The sequence below is a fragment of the Hippichthys cyanospilos genome, chromosome 21, assembly GCF_059441005.1.
Source record: "Hippichthys cyanospilos isolate Australia breed blue-spotted pipefish chromosome 21, RoL_Hcya_1.0, whole genome shotgun sequence".
Lineage (NCBI taxonomy): Eukaryota > Metazoa > Chordata > Actinopteri > Syngnathiformes > Syngnathidae > Hippichthys > Hippichthys cyanospilos.
Window position 1 is genome coordinate 545,852 of NC_142389.1, and position 20,095 is coordinate 565,946.

The window sequence follows — 20,095 nt, forward strand, 5'->3', positions numbered from 1 at the left end:
TTTATCGTTGTTTTTTTTAAACTGACTATGCACAAAATAGTTGGCATTAATGGATGCATTACCACATGTAGCTTTTTTCACTTGAAAACTAGTTTTCATATTTCCCCGTAATATAATTAAAAAAAAAACTCAGATATCTCTCCGATTTTTTTTTTTTGGTCAGAATTTGTATTTTTAGAGCGGTACCCGAACGATCGGTAGTGTGTAGTTTGCTGATACCTGCTCGATACTTTCAAAATGTTTTTCTTTAAAAAAATGAAATAAAAATTGACGGGCGCATGCACTTTTATTACATTCAAGCAAAAAGTGACATTCATCATTTTTGGCACCCCCCAAGTAGAGTAGCGAGAAATGAGCGGACGCGGTCTTTCCCGTCCACGCCGCGACCGGAACTGGCGGCGCCGCGTGCGTTGGAGACGGAGGAAGAAACGCAGCTTCCGCCGCCTTGGCCGGCGCCTTGGCCGGCGCCCTCGCCCCGGCGCCCCGGCGCCCTCGCCCCGGGCCTCCGGCGGGGGGCGCTAGGCGAACATCTGGCTGGACTGCTGCGTGACGCGGATGAAGGTGGTGCGCCGGCTCAGCTCCTTCAGCTTGGCGGCGCCCACGTACGTGCACGTGGAGCGCACGCCGCCCAGCACGTCGCGGACCGTGGCCTCCACGTCGCCCCGGTACGGAACCTCCACCGTGCGCCCCTCCGACGCCCTGCCGCCAAACAAAGGTAAGCCTTCGCGCAACCGCGCCGACGTTCCGCCGAGTACCGGGGCCGAGTCCACGCGGCGGCCCGTACGTCATAGCTCTTGCCACCTCCAATCCAATCATCGGCGTGACGGATAGGTACGGTCGAGCGTCCGTACCAAGTATCGCCATCGGGTCGATGTTTCAAGGCGGCGGCCCGCGCGTCGCGTTATTTGACGTGAGCTCACATTTGACATTGGCGTGACGGCGGGTCGACTCTCGCGCCGTCCGTCAAAGAAAGCGTTCCGGCACGTTTTTAGAACGCGGGACGAGAAAGCCCTTCTTATTTTGAGGCCGCCTGAAGCAAAAGTGCCGTATCGCGCTCGGTCCTCCTTCAAAATAATCCGTCCTTATCCGGGTTTTGTCCCCCCCCCCAAAAGTACCAGCGGTATAGGTAATAGTCCACAGACGCGTCGGTCCAAAACAGTGTAAAATCCGACCGTCGAGGTTAGTACGATAGCCGTGTCGTTTCAATGTCTTTAATGGTGAGGGCTTGAAACCAGAACCGAAAATCGTTCCAATGTCTTTAATGGTGAGGGCTTGAAACCAGAACCGAAAATCGTTCCAATGTCTTTAATGGTGAGGGCTTGAAACCGGAACCGAAAATCGTTCCTTTTTTTATGCAGCCTTACGATAAAAACCATAGATCGGGATGGAATCGTGAGCGCATTTAGCACGGCGTCAACAAGACCGATCGAGTCGAGAGCCGTTCGGACGGTTATCGTAACGCCGCGGGGCGGTTACCTGTATTCGGCCACGCCCCCCACGTATTTCTTCATGGCCGTGTCGGAGCTCATGCCGTAGAAGATTTTGAACTTTTTGCCGTTCTTCTCGATCAACTCGCCCGAGCACTGGTCGTGTCCCGCCAGCATGCCGCCCATCATCACAAAGTCGGCGCCCGCACCTGGGGGACGGGGCGTTCGCCGGCCTTTCGGTGACTTGGACTCTCAGGGCCACCGGCCAAATTGCGAAAAGCGGACGGGCGGGGGGCTCACCGAAGGCTTTGGCCACGTCTCCGGGGCAACCGCAGCCGCCGTCCTGAGCGCAAAAAGCCAGATGGATTTTGCCGCCCCCCGGCGGGGCGGCCGCTTGGGCGCACGCTACGTACGGAGATGATGTGTCCTTTGAGTCCGTGGGCCGAGTCGGCGCACTCGATGACGGCGCTCAGTTGAGGGTAGCCCACGCCCGTTTTGATCCTCGTGGTGCACACGGACCCTGAAAGGCAGGCAAAGGCGCGGGGCCGATTGAGCGATTCGATTCGTCACATCCGTTACCGGTACCGCCCGGTCTCTTTCAAAATTGTCGGAATGCTCAGCATTTCGCGTTCTTCAAAGACAGAGCCGACCCCGGCCACGCCCGCATTCAGATCGCCGCGTGATGGTTCGGGCTCGATGGAGCCGACCTAAGAAAATCAAGCGCTCCCTTTGGCCCGAAGCGGAGCGACCGGCTTCGGCGTCCCGGTCGAAAACGGCCACAGGCGCCCACCTGGCCCGATGCCCACTTTGATGATGTCGGCCCCGGAGAGGATCAGCTCCTCCACCATCTCCCCCGTCACCACGTTGCCGGCCTGCGGGAAAGAAAAAGAAAAAACGCACGCACCCCCTTATCAACGCAGCGGTGCTTTGTTGTGGTTTTTGGTTTTTGGGGGTTTTGAAAATAGACGAGCGCACGTGTGAGGAACCCCGTGAGTTGTTTGCCCGCGTGGTGGGGACATTTGGGAGAAGGCTTCAAGGCTCGATGCTCACGAAGATCAACTTGACACGCGGGGCGACGCAGCTAGCTTACTTATTTTTACTTATTATTAACTCGGAAGCGAATTTTAGCAGTCAAAATGTCATTTTATTCCAGTTTTTTGCCAATGGGATTTTTCAAAACGGCTCCCAAGCTAGCACGCTATATATTCGGAATCGACGCCGCCTCGCGCCGGTAAATAATAGTTGTCACGCAAACACGTTGAAAACATGGCCCCCCGCTGGTAGGATGACAAATCGGCAGCGGGCTTTTTAACGTTAATATCGCCGAGGATCGGTTTCACGGACGCCCTCGCGAGTAAAGCTGCGCTCGCAGCACCTTTACCATGATGGTGTGCGCGGGGAACTTGTCTCGCACGGCCTTGACAAAGTGGACAAAGTGTTCCGAGTATCCGTTGGCCACGTCCAGGCAGATGTACTTGAGGGCGGGCACGGCCCGGGCGATGGCGCACAGCTTGTCCAGGTCGGCGGCGCCGCTGCCCGAGCTAGCCGCCACGTGCTGAACACAAACGGACGCACAAACATTGATCATGTTTTTTGGAATAAAATCCTTTTGTTTTGTATGTATACATACATAGTTTTTATCTAGGCTTTTAGAATAAACTGAAAAAAGTTGCATTTATTTTAATATACGCATGACTTGCACACATTTTATTTGAATGGAAATCATATTTTTGCAAATGGTTTCAGTCATTGCTATATCTACATGTTTGAATAAAAATGTGTTTTTTTATTTTGGGGGGGGGGTAGTATAGTTTTTAAATACGGTACATGACTTTAGATAGCTTATTAAAAAACACAATTTTGTAAAAGAAAAAAAAAATATTTTTTAATCAGAATCAAAGCGTTAGTTCTTATTTTTTAAACATTCTACCCAAAAAATGTCATCTTACAAGGATTGAGTTCGAATTTGGAAGTAATGCTTCACCTCCAAGCATTCTGGGTGGTTAGCAGCAAAGTTCTTCCACTCGTCCACCGTGTAGTGCTTGTGAATGGCCGTGAACAGCGTGTGCTGGAATACAAAATACAAAAACAAATCAGAACAAATGATATGTATATATATGTATATATAAAACAAAGGACGAAAGGGCTTATCCGGACCCCCATTGTGACGTCACGCAACCGCCCCCATTTCAATTTCATTGCGTGAGTGACCTGCCGTGTCCAATAAGGTAGCGGTGGGCGCGGTCGCACCTGGCAGCTCGGAGAGAGACCATTGGCCACCTCCAATTCAGTGACGGAAGCAGACCCGGAAGAAGGCCTTCTCGTCCGAGTATTGTCCGAAAAAATAATATTGTCCAAACAAGCGCCTCGTCGCATCGCTTCTGACTATGTTCAAGCCGATTTGGAGTGAGTATTTTGCATATTTCTTCAGTCAGTGCGCTCCGACCGAATGCTTCGATGCCGCAAAGCCAAAATGGTAAAAATGCTAATCGCGATTAGCGTCGTAGCATGCTAACGCTAATTTGCCTCGCTATTTGCTGCCTCTTGTATGCAAAGTCGAGCCGAAAAATTAAGGAGGGGGGCAAATGCTTCGTTTGCTGCTAGGCTTTATTAAATAATTTTCATGCAGTCTAGAGAAGTTGCATTGAATGACTTTTACCATGACTGTAGAAAATGAATGGATGGATGTTGTCATGTGATTTATGACTAGCGTTGATAAACTTTAGCGTTTAGAACCCGAGCAGAAATCCGGCACTAACTTGTTCAAATGAAAATTCGTGCTTCAATTGCCTTTATTTTAGCGCGACCTTTCCTAAAAGATCAGTGATTTCCTAAAAGAAAAGTGAGAGCGGCGACTTTGGCTCTGGCTAATACGAAGGGCTACCGGTGAAGTTGATGACTTGTCACCATCATTTCACAACAGCTGTAGTAAACGTAATGTAAATGTAATACACGTATAACAGTTTGTAAGAATGTACGTCTCGTAAGCCGTGTGCAGAACAGGCCTGCGGGCTACTCGTGTGACCTTTGGGGGCGAGCCCTCTTCTGCGGGCTCCCGCTAGTAGAAAGACTGCATTTGAATCCGTATTGACTTTGGGAAAGATGAGTCCTGTGGCAAAATCCGGCTCTTTTCATCCATCCGACGAAGCGGCCGTTTTTGTCTTTCCTCGTCCCCAAGAAAATGACCGCCGTTGCTCGCGTATCAACCCGTCGGGGCCTCGTTTATTGGTCATGTGACATTTGCAAGTTGAGCCCTGATGGGATTGGTCTCACCTGAGCAACGGCGTCGTCATTTTCAGTCGACGGCAAGCGGCAAAAAAAAAAAAACGTTTTGCTGCCCCGTTCATATTTCACAAATTCAAAATTCAGAACTTTTGTTTTTTGACCTTTGGCCGCTCGCAGCTCAGGCCCGCCTCCGACCTCCGGCCTCCCGCCCTCCGTGACGGCCGCCGTCTCCCCGCGGAGCTCACGATTGGTGAGCGGGATTTTCCCCGATTTAGAAGTTGTTTATTCACTAGAAAAATGATCTGCGAAATGAGTCGTCCAACATGGATTTGACCCACTTAGTAGTAGTAGTAAGCGACAATAAAAGTACTCTAAATGTTAAAATAAACACACGTGGTTAAAAATGAGTATTTTCTCATTTACATCTTGCACTTATGTCACAAAAACGTGTCATTGCATTGCCGACTTGCACAAATTGTTTCAAGTAAAAATATGCGCAGACCGTTCTTCAATGAAAACTCTTTCAATTGGATTCTATTTGGGAAACGCTCAAACAAAACCAAAAAGGATAATGATGAACGTCGGTACTTTGCTTAGGACTTGGGCCATCTCGAAGGTTCCCGTCGTGTCCATGTTGGCGGCGATGATGGGGATTCCCGAGTATGTCTGCTTTGAGTTCCGGAATGTGAAGGTCCTCTGCAGGTCCACCTGGTACGAGTAGTCGCATGCGTCACTGGTCGCCGCATACGTTGCGAGGAAGTCGCTCGTGTTACAAATAGCCGCACGCGCGTTACTTTCTCATCCAATAATAAATCAGAACTCAGCTTGTATGCATTCACTGCCTTACGTATATTTGAAATCCAGAGAACCCTTCTCGTGTACATTTTGCTTCGGAGATATTTTTGTAATGTTACCTAGATTAGTTCAAAACGCTGACAGCAATATGGAAAACATAAACGAGCGCCTGAATTCGAGCAGTGATACTGGCGCGGGTGGGAGCCTCTAATGCTACTCTGGCTCCCTCTTGTGGTCCATCCGCTATAATGCAGTTCCTTTGACAGTACTGCGTATGCTTTTAACGAGGGTTCTTGAAGATAAACTATTTTCCAACTATTCCAACCGTTGGTGTGGCTTTTAAGCTGTGCCGCTTTATTGAAGCTAACCAATTTTCAATGGGAAAAAGAGGAAGTGAGATGACGTTTGCACAAGTGCGAGCACCCTCTTGAAATCGCGTTCAAGTGGCTGCCGCTTTCAGAGCCTCGGATAAACAACAAACAAATAAACCGTGGAACTCGTCGCGGTACGTTACCCAGATTTGTCCTTTGAACCGGGGAGTGTCCACTTTCGTATGTGTGCGGGCGACTTAGTCGCTAGGTTGGGCCAAGTGCTCGCGCGTCGGCAGGCCGGCGTGTAGCGCCGCCGCCACGCGGGGAATGCGCACGCTCCTATTTATAAACGCCGTTTCCCAGAAGTCCAGCCGGACTCGTGTTGCCGTCCACGTCCCGCGCTCCGACAGGGCCCCCGAATGCCGCGCCGTCGCGGAAACGTTTACTCCAGCCGTAGCTTTGGAAATGCACTAAAAACATTCAAGACGGATGCTCTTTTGGGGTTGATGATTAGCTGTAGAAATATCATGAAAGGTGTTGTTTTTGAGGGTTGTTTTTATGCATTCCCTTTAGCGCGGCTCCATCTGGCGGATGCATAACGCAAGCCCGGCCGCTGCTGTAGCTTCTATTCTATGCGCCTTATAATGCAATGTGCCTTGTATATGAAAACATTTTTCAACTTGGCCATTCGTCGAATGTGCGGCTTATAGTGCGGGAAAATTCCCCAAATGTTTGCCGCCTTGAGAATGCAAAGAGAAGACCTTTTTGTTTTCCGGGTGCATTCCCCATTTCCCGGAGTGACTTGTTGCCCCTCATGAAGAAAGCGTTGAGAAATCCTAACGTAGTCAAAGCTAATCGGCGGCAAGTGGAGCGTCGGCGCCATCGAGTGCTTTTCACCTTTGGAGAAGGTCGCGCCGCTCCAAGGGCGGCCATGGGCTCTCGTGACGCCACGGCGGCGAGGACGATAAATTGATAAGATGCCGTCATGGGATGAAAGAAGTTTGGCTTTTGGGGCGCGTGCGTCTACTTCCGGGATGCAAGAGCGACGGCCTTACCTCGGAGCGACTCTTCAGGCTGCTCCTTTTGGGCCGGAACAGGACATCCTTGAAGTCCAGTTTGAGGTCCGAGTCCACGCGAGGCATCCTTAGCGACGGTGACGGCGACGATGCAATTCCCTCCAGGAAGGCTACGGCTGCGGCCTTGACGGCGGCGGTCCCGCGTCGGAAGCCCGAACCGCCAAATCCGAGCCTGCCGGCTGCCAGTGTATTTACGGCAAAGGGGGGCCCAGCCCTGCCCCGGCCCCCATGACTTTATTTGGGCCTGCACGCCCTCCTGCTCCTCCTCCTCTCCCTCCCTACTTCATCTCCCCTTTCTCCGGTGACACGCACACACACACACATACTGCAGTGGTGTGTGCTGCAGTGCTAAAGAGCGCGCCTGCTGTCCGCTAGGGGCATTGCGAGCAAACCGCAAGAGGGACACGCGCGTTTCCCGAACGCGTGGAAATCGCATTCCGACCCATCATGGGAAAGGGAAAGGCGCGCGCCCTCGGCTATTTTGGGTGGAAGGAGGCGCTCGGATGCTTGGCCTTAGAAAAATATTGAGTGACAGAATGCACAGAAAGTGAAAAAGAAGATGCGTCTTGGTTCAAGGAGTCGTTTGTATCCCTGCCTTAAAATGCCTCTGAAGATATTTGAATCCGGCACCTGCCTGTCAGTCCTATAACTCAGGTGCTGGGTTATAATGACAGAACGCGCAGAAAAAATGATGGTCAGCCGTACTGCTTCAACAAGTCGTTTGTATCATTTGCCTTAAAATGCTTTTGAAGATATTTACATCCGGCACCTATCAGTCCTATTACAGTGCTCCGTTTTGCGCGCGTCCCTGGGTCCGCGACGCGTAATTTTTGCCGAGGGACGCGTACTTTCAAATCAACACGCGTCCTCCGGACGCATCGGTTTTTTTTACATCATGCGAACATTATTAACAACTCGGTCCGCCGTTTTGTATTTGTCTTGCGGGGGAAAGAGGTCAGTTGTGGAAATAAAAGAAAACTAGAAGACTAATTGCGAGGTCATGATCAAGTAGATGGTTGTCACCACCATGCTTCCGGGAAGAACTTTAAAATAAAAGCGCTCCAATGATAGTCGCTTTAAAAGGCGATACTTGTATCCGGCATCTGTTAGTTCCGAATTTCCAGGGATCATTCAGAGTGCAAAAAGTGTTGCCAAATGATCGATCACGTTCCAAAGGTTAAACCTTGTATTTCACCGAGGAAAAGGCCCATATGGAGCGAACGCGTGTAGCTCCAAAGTTTGCCAGCGGGCGTCAGCATACTTCCAGCTAACGGAAGCCCAAAAGCGCCATGCTAAGAAGGTTGCCGTGCGCTCGTCACGTTGCACTTCAAAGGAGTCCTAATCATACTTCAAACACCTCACCTAAGTCTATCACTGAAGACAACACTATGAGCGTAGTTGCAATAGTGCACCGTCAGGTGTCAACCTAGTCCCACTTAACAGTTACGTTTTAAGGCGACGTTCAAATCATTTCATGTGCATCTCACTTCTATATTCTTGTCGCACTTTTGGCCTGACTTGAAAGCAAAGCAGATTGTAAATCATAACATCGTCACCCACAAGATATTGTGAGGCAAGGTTGTCGTTTTGGCCTATGTAGAAAAGTTTAACGCGGTTGGTTGAATTATTGCCGCGCCGCTTTTCCTATTGCCTGTAATCCCTCTCTCTCTCTCCCACACACACACTCACACACACACACACACACACACAGTTATTGTTTTACTGCCTTTTTTCAATTCAAATGTCACCGGCTTAGTCAAATTCTGTTTACTATTAAAGGAGGACTACATTTTTAGATTTGGTCTTAAATAACATGCAAAAAGTGATGGAAAAGTTAAACAACAGCAATCGTCAATCTTTTTTGGTCGCGTTAATGCAGCATTCTACCAATTGAAGTTTGTTATGTGTTCTGTTGAAAATATCTTGGTGCTGCTCGATTCATTTCCGCGTCGAAGGCGTGACGCAGCTTTAACCGTGCCAGCCAACCGAGCATTTTGTTGGTGCCATTTAGAATCCGGTGCGCCCTATTTGCGAAGAATGCGCTAGTTTTAAATCAATGCATAAAGTCTTGCGACGAAGTGAAAAACGCCTTAATTGCGTTGAGACGTGCGGCGTCCCTGCCTGGCCTTTGCGGAGCTGTGTAACTCCATGTGGACGGGACGTATATGATTATTATATAATCGGCGCTAGCCGTCCTGATGTTTTGCTTATCGGCGCGCGGCGGGGCCCCGTGGACCGCATGTCACTATGCATTGAACTTTAGCATTACGCAACGTAAAGCCCGTAGAGCTGTCTAGGAAAATGGACTTCTTCCAATATTACAGCACAAAGTTCAATAGGAATAGGAATATGACGTCAAAGGAAAGGCGTGGCTTTCACTTCCTCTCTCCTGGTCAATATTTGATCAAAGACGCGACGTTTGCCAAGCTTGTCGGCCACGTATCCTTGAATGATTGACGGTGAAGCGGTTCCAAGCGGAAAGGCCCGCAGACGTGTGTCGGGGATTCCAAAAATGAATCGCGTCGTCGCTAGTTCGCTTTCAGAATGGCCTTTTTGAAGCAAAACGTTATCCCGCCATTCCGACGGTGAGCAAAAGAGGAAGCGTCCCCATAACCGCGCAACAACAATCATGCCAAATATAAAGAATTTTTCAAATGACTTCATGCAGGCTCCTTTGCTAAAATAGTCCTTGCCTGCAATTTGTTTCATATATATTCTAGAGAATTATTGTCACATGCATACACACACACACGATTTAAAAATATAATTTTAGCAGTGATCGGTAATACCCAAATATCAATTGATTTGAATGATTTTTTGTTTTTTTTGTGCGCCCGGCTATCCAAATGTATAGTTTATCTGTTAAAAGTGGTTTGATATTAACTTTTAATTGCTCTTTAAAAGTCAAGCTTTTTAGGAACTTTGAATACTTCTGCATACAACCGATGCCCAATGTAGGTTGGACCCCGGGTTGAGCCCTGCGCAACTCAGTATTACTTGCCTCTGATTTGACTTCCCGTATTTGGTTAGCAAGCTAGCGGTGCTAGCCACCAGCTCTCGTGGCGTACCTTTGCCATTTTCTCATGAAATGTTTAACTTTTAGTATGACACTTTAGCTTTGTAAAGGTCCCCTCCCCCTGCGTGCGTGTGTGTGTGTGTGTGTGGGGGGGGGCAGTAGCCTACAGGGTTCCCCAGCACCCTAATAGGAATTTGTTTACTTGACACGTAGTAACCTTTCTCTGCTAAACCCGTCGATCCCCTTTGAAATATTTGACGAATGGCGTCACTGTTTTGCTCACGGGCTCGTTTGAGGAAATCCAGCCGACGGAAAGGCGTCACTTCAATTGGATTCATTACAAACAAACTTTATTAATACTCTGTAAAAAGCATAATCTCGTTCTCGCGTAGAATGCTTCAGAAAATAGAAACAAATCTTCTACTTGTGAAAAATTATAAAAGCCTCTTCAAATCTTTCTTCTTCTTAGCAGTAAGAAAAACAAACCAAAACAATGCATGGGATAACAACCGTGGCGGCGCTGCTACATTAAGGCCAAAACTAAAACCCAAACCGTGTGTATGCAGCTCCCTTCCTAAAGTGACAACGTACATTTTAAATAGTTGACATTTAAATAATAATTAAAACAAAAATAAGAAAACCGCAAGCGGGCAGGCATTGCACACATTTTTGTACCCTTTGAAAAACGGACGAGAGAGGCAGGCGGGCGCTTCTGCGAGCGGGGACGGGCCGCCATTTGCGGCTAATCCCAAAGACGCTGGCCAAACGCTATCAAATTTCAACCAAAATGCTGCGTGAATTGAAGAAATGGAGTTTCTCGTCTGGCCCTCCCTCGCTCACGGGTGGCCATTTCTTTTGTTTCGTTTTTTTTTTTTAAACTGCAGGTAGTCTGGTTTGTGCTGTCCTTTGGCGTGGAGTTAAAGGTCTGCTAAAAATAAGAACAAAAAAGCGGAGTGTCTGCACGAGCTAATTTAGCCTCCTTGCTGGCACGGAAAACAACTAAAAATAAAGCAAAGCCGTTAAATAAAAGGTGAAGTTTAAAACGTTGGTAGCTTTAGAAGGTAAAAATCACTGAAATCAAGGTAAAAGGGGGGGGGGGGGGGGGGTGAGCGATGCGTCAGCTCAACTGGTCCTTGAAATTCATTGAGGAGAGAAACCGTTTGGCAGCGCACGTCGCAAGTTGGGGGGAGTGGTTCGTCTCTAATCCAAAGTCCAGGAAATGGATGGAGGACCAGAATCGGGCCAGGGCAACCCTCACGTTTGCGTGAAGATTTTGTCGTAGTGGTCGCCGCCGCAGGGTTGAGGTCGGCGGCAGATGGAGACGGGGATGCGCTGGGCCCGGCGCTCGGCCGCCGCCGGGTCCAGCAGGCTGCCGCAGGTGGGCAGGTACACGTGCTGCAGGTGCTCCACCTCCGATCGACACACCGGGCACGACTGACGACAAACGGGAAAGGTGCCGTCAAGCTCCGTGTCGGGCCCAAAAATAAAACCCCAAACGCGGACAAACCCATAACGCTTTGTCCCGTTTGCTATTTTTACAAATCAACTTTGAGCGCTGAAAATACGGCCTCTAACCCATGCGTGGAGTGAAAAGAAACAGAAAAGAACATTTATAGAAAGACAAGTTTTTTTTCTCCCCGAAATACCAACATTCAGTAAAGTGATTTTTCGCAAAAAAAAACATTTTTAGTGTGGGGATTTTTTCTTCCATCCATCCGTTTTACTAGAGCCGCTTATCCTCACAAGGCGTAAATGCCTCACCTGCAGCTGGGTGGCGCACGTCCGGCAGCACACCAGGTGGCCGCAGGGGCAAAAGGCGGCGTCGATCTGCTCCTCGCAGCACAGCGCGCACAAGAGCGCCTCCTGCAGTTTGTGCAGCCTCTCCTGCAGCGCCCGGGTCCGCCGGCAGCCGCCGCAGTCGTCCTCGTCCTCGTCTTGGGCGCCGTCCCGCCGCGCGGGCGGGCGCGGGGCCGGCGAGCGGCGGCCCCCGGAGCGGGACATCAAGTCCGCCACGCCGGCGTTGTAGAGGGCGCGGCGCGCGTGGTCGTAGACTTCCTTGGAAGTGCGGCGGATGTCGAAGACGTACTTCTTGCCCAGGTTGATGTTCTCGTTGAGGAAGAGCGACGCCAGGTGGCCTTTGAAGTCGCGGCTGTACTGCATCATCACGGCGTTGGTCACCGTGTCGCACCTGCGTTGGCGCAAGTTGCCGAATTTGCGGGCGACATCTTTCCAAAAGCTTTCGAGGGAACGCTTGGTTACCGGTAGAAGGCGTGGGTCTCGGTGATGGCGCGGTAGAGGCCGCTGGCGGCGCGGTTGCTGATCAGCTTGAAGACGAGCACCGCGCCCTCGCCGTTGTCCTTGGTGACGGTCAGGTACACGGTCTTGCCCGACTGAGTGGCGATCTGGATGACCGGGTAGCTGATTCTGCGCGAGGGAGGCGGGCTTTATCTCACTCGGCTCGGGAGCGGGACGACGGGTCCCGCGGGGCTCGAGGCGGGACGCACCGGTCGACGAGGCCGAAGTCCTCCTTACGCACGGCGACGCCTTCGGGCCCCACGCCGACGGCCAGGCGCTGGCCGTCGGCGTCGCGGGCCCAGTGCCACTCCACGCCGTAGTGCTCCAGCGCGGAGACCAGCCGCAGGGCTCGGTACTCCACCGAGGCCCGGCTCGTGCCCTCCAGGGCCTTGTGCCCGGACACCATGCTGCCGAGACGGGTCGGCCGTTATCCGGGCGGACAAAACAAAGGGTCCGTCCTCCGACGCCACCCTGCGGAACTTTGAGCGCGACGCCATTGCTATTCGCGAGCCCTCGACCCCGTTCCTGCCCCCTTACCCGTCGACGGTGGCGGGGCACGGCTCTTCGCCGCAAAGCTCCGAGTACCAGTACCGAGCCGTGTTTTGGTTGTAGTCGCCGAACTCGGCCTGGGCCAGCAGGGCGCTCAGTTCCCGGGCCTGCTCCGAGCCCATGCGCAGGTGGCCGTTGTGGAGGTCCTCTTTCACGTGCGTGAAGAATATGTGTCTGGTGGGGGAAGAGGAGGCGGTCAGTGCCATTCAGAGTGCGAAAAGTCTTCGCGTGGAGGCTTGAGTCGTTTCCAATGTGTCCGGCGAGTCACCGGGCCGAGCGGGACGCGAACGGGCCGAGCGGGACGCGAACGGGCCGAGCGGGACGCGAACGGGCCGAGCGGGACGCGAACGGGCCGAGCGGGAAGCGAACGGGCCGAGCGGGCGGGCTCTGCCGAGTCGCCGTGACTCACTTTGTGTTTTCCATGCCTCGGCGAGATGCCCCGTCCCAAGTTTTTGCGAAAGGCCGCCTTTGGCCCGCCGCCGGTTTGCCGGTTTGCCGGAAGGCCCGCCCGTCTCGATGAAGACGTTCCGAGAAAAGCCCTTTTTGTCGGCCTCGAAAACGCGACGGGAACGCGGAGGCCCGGCCCGGCCAAAGAAAACAGCGACCGCTCCGAGAAAATACGGGGAGGGGGCCGACCATTGTTTCGTCCGCGAGATGTAAGGAATTCTTCAACAGCGGGATACGAGAACACCCTGACGTCATCGCTCGGTCTCTGAACTTTAGTAACCTCCGCTAGCGACTCCTCCCGCAGCTGACCTGCGGCACGCTAACCTCAAGGAAATAGGAACCGTAAATCGGGTCGGACAGGTCTGCTGGTGACTCATGTCAGCGCACTTCCGAAGCCTCACACCCGCCGCCGATCTGCATTGTTTGCTTAGGGACGGCAGAGATATCTGGCAAAACCCTCAGCGGCCACTTGCGGCCACTTGCGGCCTGCGCACAGTGAACGTAGCTCTTTCCATTTGTGAGCTTTGAGGGGAGCGTCAAGGCCGTGCCAAGTAACATCTAAAAGTCAGCCGAGAGATGGAAGGTTTCGCCTCCAAGCCCTGGCCTCGCCCGCCGCAGGTTCGGTCTAGCCGGCCTCGCTTTTACCTGCGCCTTACCGCTAAACGGCAGCTTTTCGCGATACTCAAAATCAGGTTTTACCGCGGCAAACCCGACCGAACCGTCGGACGTAAACACAGCTTAAGTCTCGACGTCGGTCCGCGGGGAATAAATGTGAGACGGCGGCGCTTCCTTATCGGGGCTCCTGGGACTGACCTAGACACCGAGGGGGGGGGGGGGGGGGGGGGGGGGGGGGACTTCAGCTGCGAGAGCCGCCCCCGATAAAGGCCATAACCATAACAAGCTGCCGGCACAGCAGGCCGAGCGCGGGTGTAACAAACGGCGCTTTGATATGGTGTCAAACGTCCCGTCGGTAGCCCCCTTTCACGCACAACAAACACTGCTCCATTGTGTCAGGCGCGGTAGGAGTCATGTGACGCGGCGCTGCTGCTGCTGCTGCCGCTGCCGCTGCTGCTGGTTTGGCCACCTACCCGATGCAAACAATAGACTTGAGAGTTCCAACCTGAGGTTACTACAGGGCAAGGCGCCGGCCGGGGTTACTACAGTTCAGGCGGAGTCAGGTTACCGACGGTCACTGTGTCACTGCGCGTCAGTGTAGCCCGGCTCCCCGATGTTTTCTTCATAAAGCCAAAAGCCTTTTACTTTGCATCGGCGCATTATGTAAAAAAAAAAAAAAAAAAAAAAAACCTTGGCGCACAAACCAATGGCGACCCTAACCCTAAGCCACCAACCGCAAGGAATAAAGAGCAATTCCGATCAACCGTCTTGGCCGAGCTCCTTAAAATTGTCACGCCAGGCGATCCGGTGAACCAATGCCGAAATGTGACGGCCGCAAAAGACGTCGCGCGTTGCCGTGCTAGTAAACAAACAAACGGCGATGATGAGCTAACATCCTTGGCGGCGCTCGTAAAAATCAACGGAAGGGGGGCGAGTTGTTGTCGGGCGGCCGCCCGTGTCGCGGCAAACGTGGGCTTTCAAAAGCCGAAGCGGCGAGGGAGCGCTTCCGGTCCCGCGGCCCGGGGGCCCGGAGGCCCGGGGGCCCGGAGGCCCGGAGGCCCCGGGGGCCCGCTTTCAACTCTCTCAAACGAGACCGCTTCTCTGCCTTCGGAGCTCCCCCGGAGTAGGAGCCATGAAAAATGATGGAGCGGCGACAGACGGGACAATTGTGTTTGCAAACTTTTTCAAAGTCGGCGCACGTTTGAAATGAATTTTGAAGGAGGGGACGAAGAGAGCGCCGACGGGCGCATCCCGTCCCACTTGAGGCCCTTCCAACTCCAGCGGCTTGCCCAGAACAAAACGTCCCCGCGCAAAAGTGAAACCCGACACCGCCGGCCCGCTCTCAGCCAATCGGCCCAGCGGCGCGGCGGGGGCCGGCCTCCCAAACGCCGGGGTTACTCGCAGTCAATGAACTGCGGTAAACCCTCTGCTCCATCTGCACTGAAAACCTGCCGCTTTGTGCGCGCTTGACGCCAAACGCCGCTTTGCGCCCGGTTGACGCCGATGCCAATTTAGCAAAGTTGCCATCTGGCTCAGCGTTTGCCCTTTTTTTTTCCCCCCCCGCGGCCCCTCGTGGAAACGCGAAACTTTGCCGCGCGCTCGCCCCGATAGACGGCGTTTGTGAAACGTCCTCGGAATCTTGCGTACGGCACCCGCTTCAGTTTTCGAAATTCCCTAGTCGAGGTTTGGCAAAGTAGCAGATGTTGAATTTAGCAGAAAATGTCCGTTTGGTGTAGAAGCCACGTCTACAATCGTACATATTGACTTGATTTTGTGTCAGAGCGCCTCCTTCTGGCCGGGCTCCCCAAATCTGCGGCTCGCTGGGCCCGATCGCGCCTCCTCCGCGTTTGCCCTGTCAAAATCCCAAAAAGGGTTATTAATATTTGGTTAAGTGCGGCATCTATATTTTTATTTCTTTATTTTCCCCCAGTCAAAATCCCAGAAAGGGCTAATAATGTGGCATTCCGTCAAAGAATAAACATTGAGAAATCCCCGCGACGGTCACACTTTGTGACCCGTCCCCCCATCCTACTAATGTGGCCCCTCGGGTGAAAAGGTTTGGGGACCCCCGTGTAACGGGATGTGGCTGAAATCCGCCCTACCAGTTGAAACCTCTTTTTTTTTTTTTGGCAAGCGAGCAACGTTTCAACCGGATGCTCCGCTGCTTGTTCGAAACAACAACAAAAAACCGATGAGTGTGAAGATTCCTCCGTAGTTAAACTTTAGCTGGAGGCCAAACGAGAAAAAAAACCTCTACAAACAGCGATCGAATAGCTGCCATAACAAAAGTGCGCGCCAATAGCGCGTGCCCCGCTGTTGCACCCGTCGCCCGCCAAATCAAACAAGGGGGGAAAAGAAAATATTTATGCCAGTGAGTAAAAATGACGTCCATGGCAGTCATTGGCAGTGAATGAGTGAAATGTCCTACCCCTAACCCTAACCCTAACCCAAGCCGGCGATTTAGCGCAAGTATATTTATTCTTCCATACATGTCAGTGACGTAACGTGATTAGCAGAAGTCATCCCTTGACTAATTTTGTCATTTGTCAAATGCATTGAAGTTATCATGGAGGAGGCGTGCTAGTTGCAATTTTTATTTCGTAAACTTCAACATAGCCAAAAGCAACGTATGTGTTTGTTGTCAAGTTCAAGATTCAAGAGTTTGATTGTCAGACGCTTAGTAATAGCTCACCGTGAAATTCTTATTCCGTTCATTTCGCCGAGCGGACCGCATTCCGCCGTCGGGCGGATCGTAAAATAAAGGAAAAACGTAATAGAGCAATAAGGCCGGTAATGATCAAGCGCCGATAAATGAATAGCCTTTCATTCTGAGCAGCTTACGGAGTAGGAACCGAACCGCGACAACCGGCGGGTGCAAAAACTCATGTGGTGCCAAGCGCGGCGTTCCTGCGCAGCGCCGGATTTCTAATGTAGGTCGAAGCGGTCGGCGAATAGAAGATGAAATGATTTAGTTTGCGACGGGGGTCCTCGCGAATTTGGATTTCCGAAAAGGGGTCCCCGATTCCGATGGAAGTAAGACGTGTGACGGCGCGCTTCGAAAGCCGCTTCCGGTCAGTGAAGAGGGCGAGGCCGGCGAGCGCCGGGAGCATTTCGGGGCTCGCGCGCGTGCGCGGGTGGCCCGCCAGCTATAGAGCGCCCGACGTGGCCGCTTACATAAGCCCGTGCGGGCGCCCAGCCCGGCCGCGCCCCTTACGTAATGCAAACGTCCTATAAGAAGCAGAGGGAGGGCGCAACGGACAGAGAACAAGCCTGGAACGTGCCCCCCCCCCCCCCTCCCTTTTTTTTTTTTTTTGCTGGGCTCAGTCATCGCCCTCGCGTTACACACTTGACACCATTCCGCGCACGCGGCCTAGATTGTGATGCGTGTGCGTTAATGTTCCAAAAACAGCAGTTGAACGTTAGCGAAGGTGCGCACGCGCGGATTATGGCGCCCTCCGGCTTGCGCGCCTGCCTTTTGCAGAACACGTTTGTGAGCGAGCCCCGCGCGTTGGTTTACGTTAGTAGGTCAAGGGTGACCGCCGCGAGGCAACGCATTCCGAGGGAATACGACGGGGCCTGGGTGATTTGTTCCCGTCCAAATTGGAAAAGGTTTAGCCGGAAAACCAAAGTCGTAATTAACATTTTGCGGGCCAGCGGTGTTCCCGCTTTCTTCGGGCCCCGGCACAGAGCTTATTTGGAAGTCGTTAATAAAGGAAAAAGCAGGACGCAGTCCTAACGCCCGCCCCCGCCCAAAACAACTGCTGTTCTTTCACACATCTGCTGTGAGAGCAAGTGGGGACTGGCCCCTTCGCAGCGGCCCCCCTTTTTTTTAACACAGGTTAGCGGTGAGGCGCGAGTAGAGAGTGGTTATCAGCAGATGGCTGGCGGGGAGCACCGGAAGGGGGAGGGGGGTGCGATAAGGAGTTGAGGCGCGCAGACTAAAATACACCCGAGGGACATTTGATCAAACATTGACCTTATCAATGTATTTATTGTCATTGATTTGCCCGGTTTTTTTCCTTCTACAACTGATAAAAAGTACTTCTCATTAAGATACATGACCTTTTTGTTTCTTTATTTTTTAACTAAATCAGTTTTACCGTTGGAGGGGAAAAATACATGTCAAATAAACGTAAATAAGCAGCATTTTAAATGAGGAAACGGACTCAAAATAGTTATCTATTAAATTAACGGTTGACAAATTTACATTTTTCGCACGTCACTGTAAATCGAATTCAAGTTGTTAAATCTGTCCTTAGGTGTGACCGGCCGCGTGCATTTTGTTAGTCTGCGATTATCCGGGGACCAGTCGGGGGCGTCCGAAGTCAGCCGGGTTAGGCGCCGGCGAGCCGGCGGCCCGCGTGGGGATAAGCGGCCGTCGAAAACGAACCAACGGATAGCATTTGGATTTTAAAGCCGAAACGGCCGACCTCCGCCACCAAATTGTCAAATGACCGCTTCCGGCCTTCACTCGTCCCCGACCCGAACGGAGTGCGTTTGTTCGGGTGAAACGGAGGGGTGGCGCTCAGTAAAATGACAGGAGAAGCCGCCGACCTGGTTTGTTCCTGCAGGACGAGATGGGGCTCGACGAAGAACTTGACCCGGAGCCGCAGTCGGCACGGCGTCACGTTGTCCACCTGCTGGCAGATGCGATTGCGCAGGTTCAGCCACAGGTTCTCCCCTTTGTTGCCCGTCAGCTGAAGACCAAAGTAGTCCACCTCTATGATGCCCAACTTCCTGCAAACCTGAACAAAAAATACGTGAAGAAGTGAAAAGGGGGCCACGAGCCACACTTGCGGACGCCATTAGACGTGTCCTTCCGCAAAGTTCTTGGACTTGAGGTGGGAAAAAGGCTTCCGCCCAAGGACTAAATGTTGGAGGAAAGCTTTTATTTTGCTGCTTTTATTTCATGCGACGTCATATCGGCGCAGCCAGACTTCAGCGTCGAGCCTCGGAATATGGAAATGTATGGACAGGGCTGATGCCGCTCAACATTTCCAGGGTTTGAAAGTAAAAACGAGATTTGACAATTGTATGAGCCTTTCAGTGTGTGGCTGATAAGTTCGTGAAAAAAAAAAAAAAAAGTTTTGCAGCACAATTAGCGCATTCAGCAAGATACTGCAACTTGCCTCGTAATGTCACTCTTTCCTCGTGACCGGGTAGGCACAAAAATACTTTTATTTGAACTTTTTGCACGGGGCGTTCCTCCCCGGGGTATCCCGGCGACGTTCCGCCCCCCCGGCAGCGGCAGCAGCGGACAGCGTCCGAGCGTTACATAATCCCATCGAACTCCTTCGCGGCGTGCACGCTAAGTGTTCGAGCGGGCGAGATTTGCCGGAAAGCGCCAAAAGCGCCAAAGTTCCGAGTCGGGATCCGGGCCGGGAGGCAACGCCGCGACAACGAACTCGAGTAACCTTCGGCCAATGCGGCTTCACTGTTGTTGCGTTCGTCGCGTCCGGAATCCGCAGGACCTCAAATACGAAGTTGGGAACGATCGACGAAGCGGCGTCGCCAAATGACGTCAGCGATCGCAAAAGGCGCGCCTCACCTTATTCAAGCAGTCTTCCCCGTTGGCCTTGGCGTCAACTTGCACTTCCATCACCACCGAATCCGGACGGGTCACGTGGCAAAGCATTTCGGTCGCGACTCTTTGGTGTACTCCCGTGTACGGCGACGCTCGCGCGCGCAAACACATCAAACGATGCTCGAACGTTCCTGGGTGGACGACATGAGTCCCCTCGTCACTTTCTTCGGCTTGCTTGCTCGCTCGCTTTCTTCCTCTCCTCTCCTCTCCTCTCCTCTCCTTTGCTCTCGTCAACTCGCGCGTTCTTGGGCCCCGGCCGCCCTCGTCCGCTCCGGACTTTTATGGCGCCCGGTCCCCGCCCCGTTCGCTCGCCGACCAATCGCGGACAGTCTTTCAAAGTGTCGGGCCAATCGCGAGTGCCGCCGCTCGGTCGACTCGCTGGCGCCCTCGCCTGGCGGCTTGGCCTCCCGTCGCCTCACCCGCTCCTCGCCGAAGAGACGCTCTCGCAAACTCTTTTTAATGGCGCGTGCCTTTCCCTTCACTTATGGGAACGCGGTCCACGAATAGCAAGTGCGATGCCGACTCGCCTGCCTCGTCGAGGCCGTTATTTAGCTCGTTACCTGATCGACATCCGTAATCAGCCCCAATTAAGACTTCTAATGAAAATACTACGCTTAGCTCGACGCGGAGGACAGAGGAAGTGCAACTTCAATTGTGTTGAGGAAACCACATGCAAAAAAGTCTCTTTTGGATTTGAGGGGGAGCTTTAATTCTTGTGCTGTTTGAGGCAGCGGTTGGAAGAAACTCTCAATCTC

General features: G+C 52.4%; 2 protein-coding genes across 4 annotated transcripts; both read right to left on the reverse strand.

Annotated features, from left to right (window-relative positions):
* Nucleotides 1-267: 267 nt before the first annotated feature.
* gmpr (guanosine monophosphate reductase) lies at nucleotides 268-7,162 on the reverse strand. 3 transcript variants are annotated; one of them, XM_088404276.1, is made up of 9 exons: nucleotides 6,814-7,158; nucleotides 5,241-5,360; nucleotides 3,412-3,495; nucleotides 2,809-2,982; nucleotides 2,218-2,299; nucleotides 1,841-1,947; nucleotides 1,728-1,770; nucleotides 1,477-1,636; nucleotides 268-699 (listed from the first exon to the last, which is right to left on the reverse strand). In XM_088404276.1, the coding sequence occupies exons 1-9, from the start codon at nucleotides 6,898-6,900 to the stop codon at nucleotides 519-521; spliced, it is 1,038 nt and encodes a 345-aa protein (XP_088260402.1). In that variant the 5' UTR covers nucleotides 6,901-7,158; the 3' UTR covers nucleotides 268-518. The 3 variants fall into 3 exon arrangements, with proteins under 3 accessions (XP_088260402.1, XP_088260404.1, XP_088260403.1); XM_088404278.1 differs by lacking the exon at nucleotides 6,814-7,158 and adding an exon at nucleotides 5,962-6,087; XM_088404277.1 differs by lacking the exon at nucleotides 5,241-5,360 and having other exon boundaries at nucleotides 6,814-7,162.
* A 3,021-nt stretch (nucleotides 7,163-10,183) lies between these two features.
* On the reverse strand, nucleotides 10,184-19,580 carry mylipa (myosin regulatory light chain interacting protein a). The gene is made up of 7 exons (XM_088405470.1): nucleotides 19,305-19,580; nucleotides 18,311-18,501; nucleotides 12,683-12,868; nucleotides 12,355-12,552; nucleotides 12,110-12,274; nucleotides 11,612-12,038; nucleotides 10,184-11,284 (listed from the first exon to the last, which is right to left on the reverse strand). The coding sequence occupies exons 1-7, from the start codon at nucleotides 19,449-19,451 to the stop codon at nucleotides 11,105-11,107; spliced, it is 1,494 nt and encodes a 497-aa protein (XP_088261596.1). The 5' UTR covers nucleotides 19,452-19,580; the 3' UTR covers nucleotides 10,184-11,104.
* Nucleotides 19,581-20,095: the final 515 nt, after the last annotated feature.

Coding starts and splice junctions, on each gene's coding strand:
- gmpr (XM_088404276.1), bottom strand. CDS start 6,900: ATGCCTCGCGTGGACTCGGACCTCAAACTGGACTTCAAGGATGTCCTG. Junction 5,361..6,813: donor GCCTGAAGAGTCGCTCCGAG/GTAAGGCCGTCG, acceptor TACTCGTACCAG/GTGGACCTGCAGAGGACCTT. Junction 2,983..3,411: donor ACCACCCAGAATGCTTGGAG/GTGAAGCATTAC, acceptor GTTTGTGTTCAG/CACGTGGCGGCTAGCTCGGG.
- mylipa (XM_088405470.1), bottom strand. CDS start 19,451: ATGTGTTTGCGCGCGCGAGCGTCGCCGTACACGGGAGTACACCAAAGA. Junction 12,553..12,682: donor TGCCCCGCCACCGTCGACGG/GTAAGGGGGCAG, acceptor CCGTCTCGGCAG/CATGGTGTCCGGGCACAAGG. Junction 11,285..11,611: donor CGTGCGCCACCCAGCTGCAG/GTGAGGCATTTA, acceptor GTTTGTCGTCAG/TCGTGCCCGGTGTGTCGATC.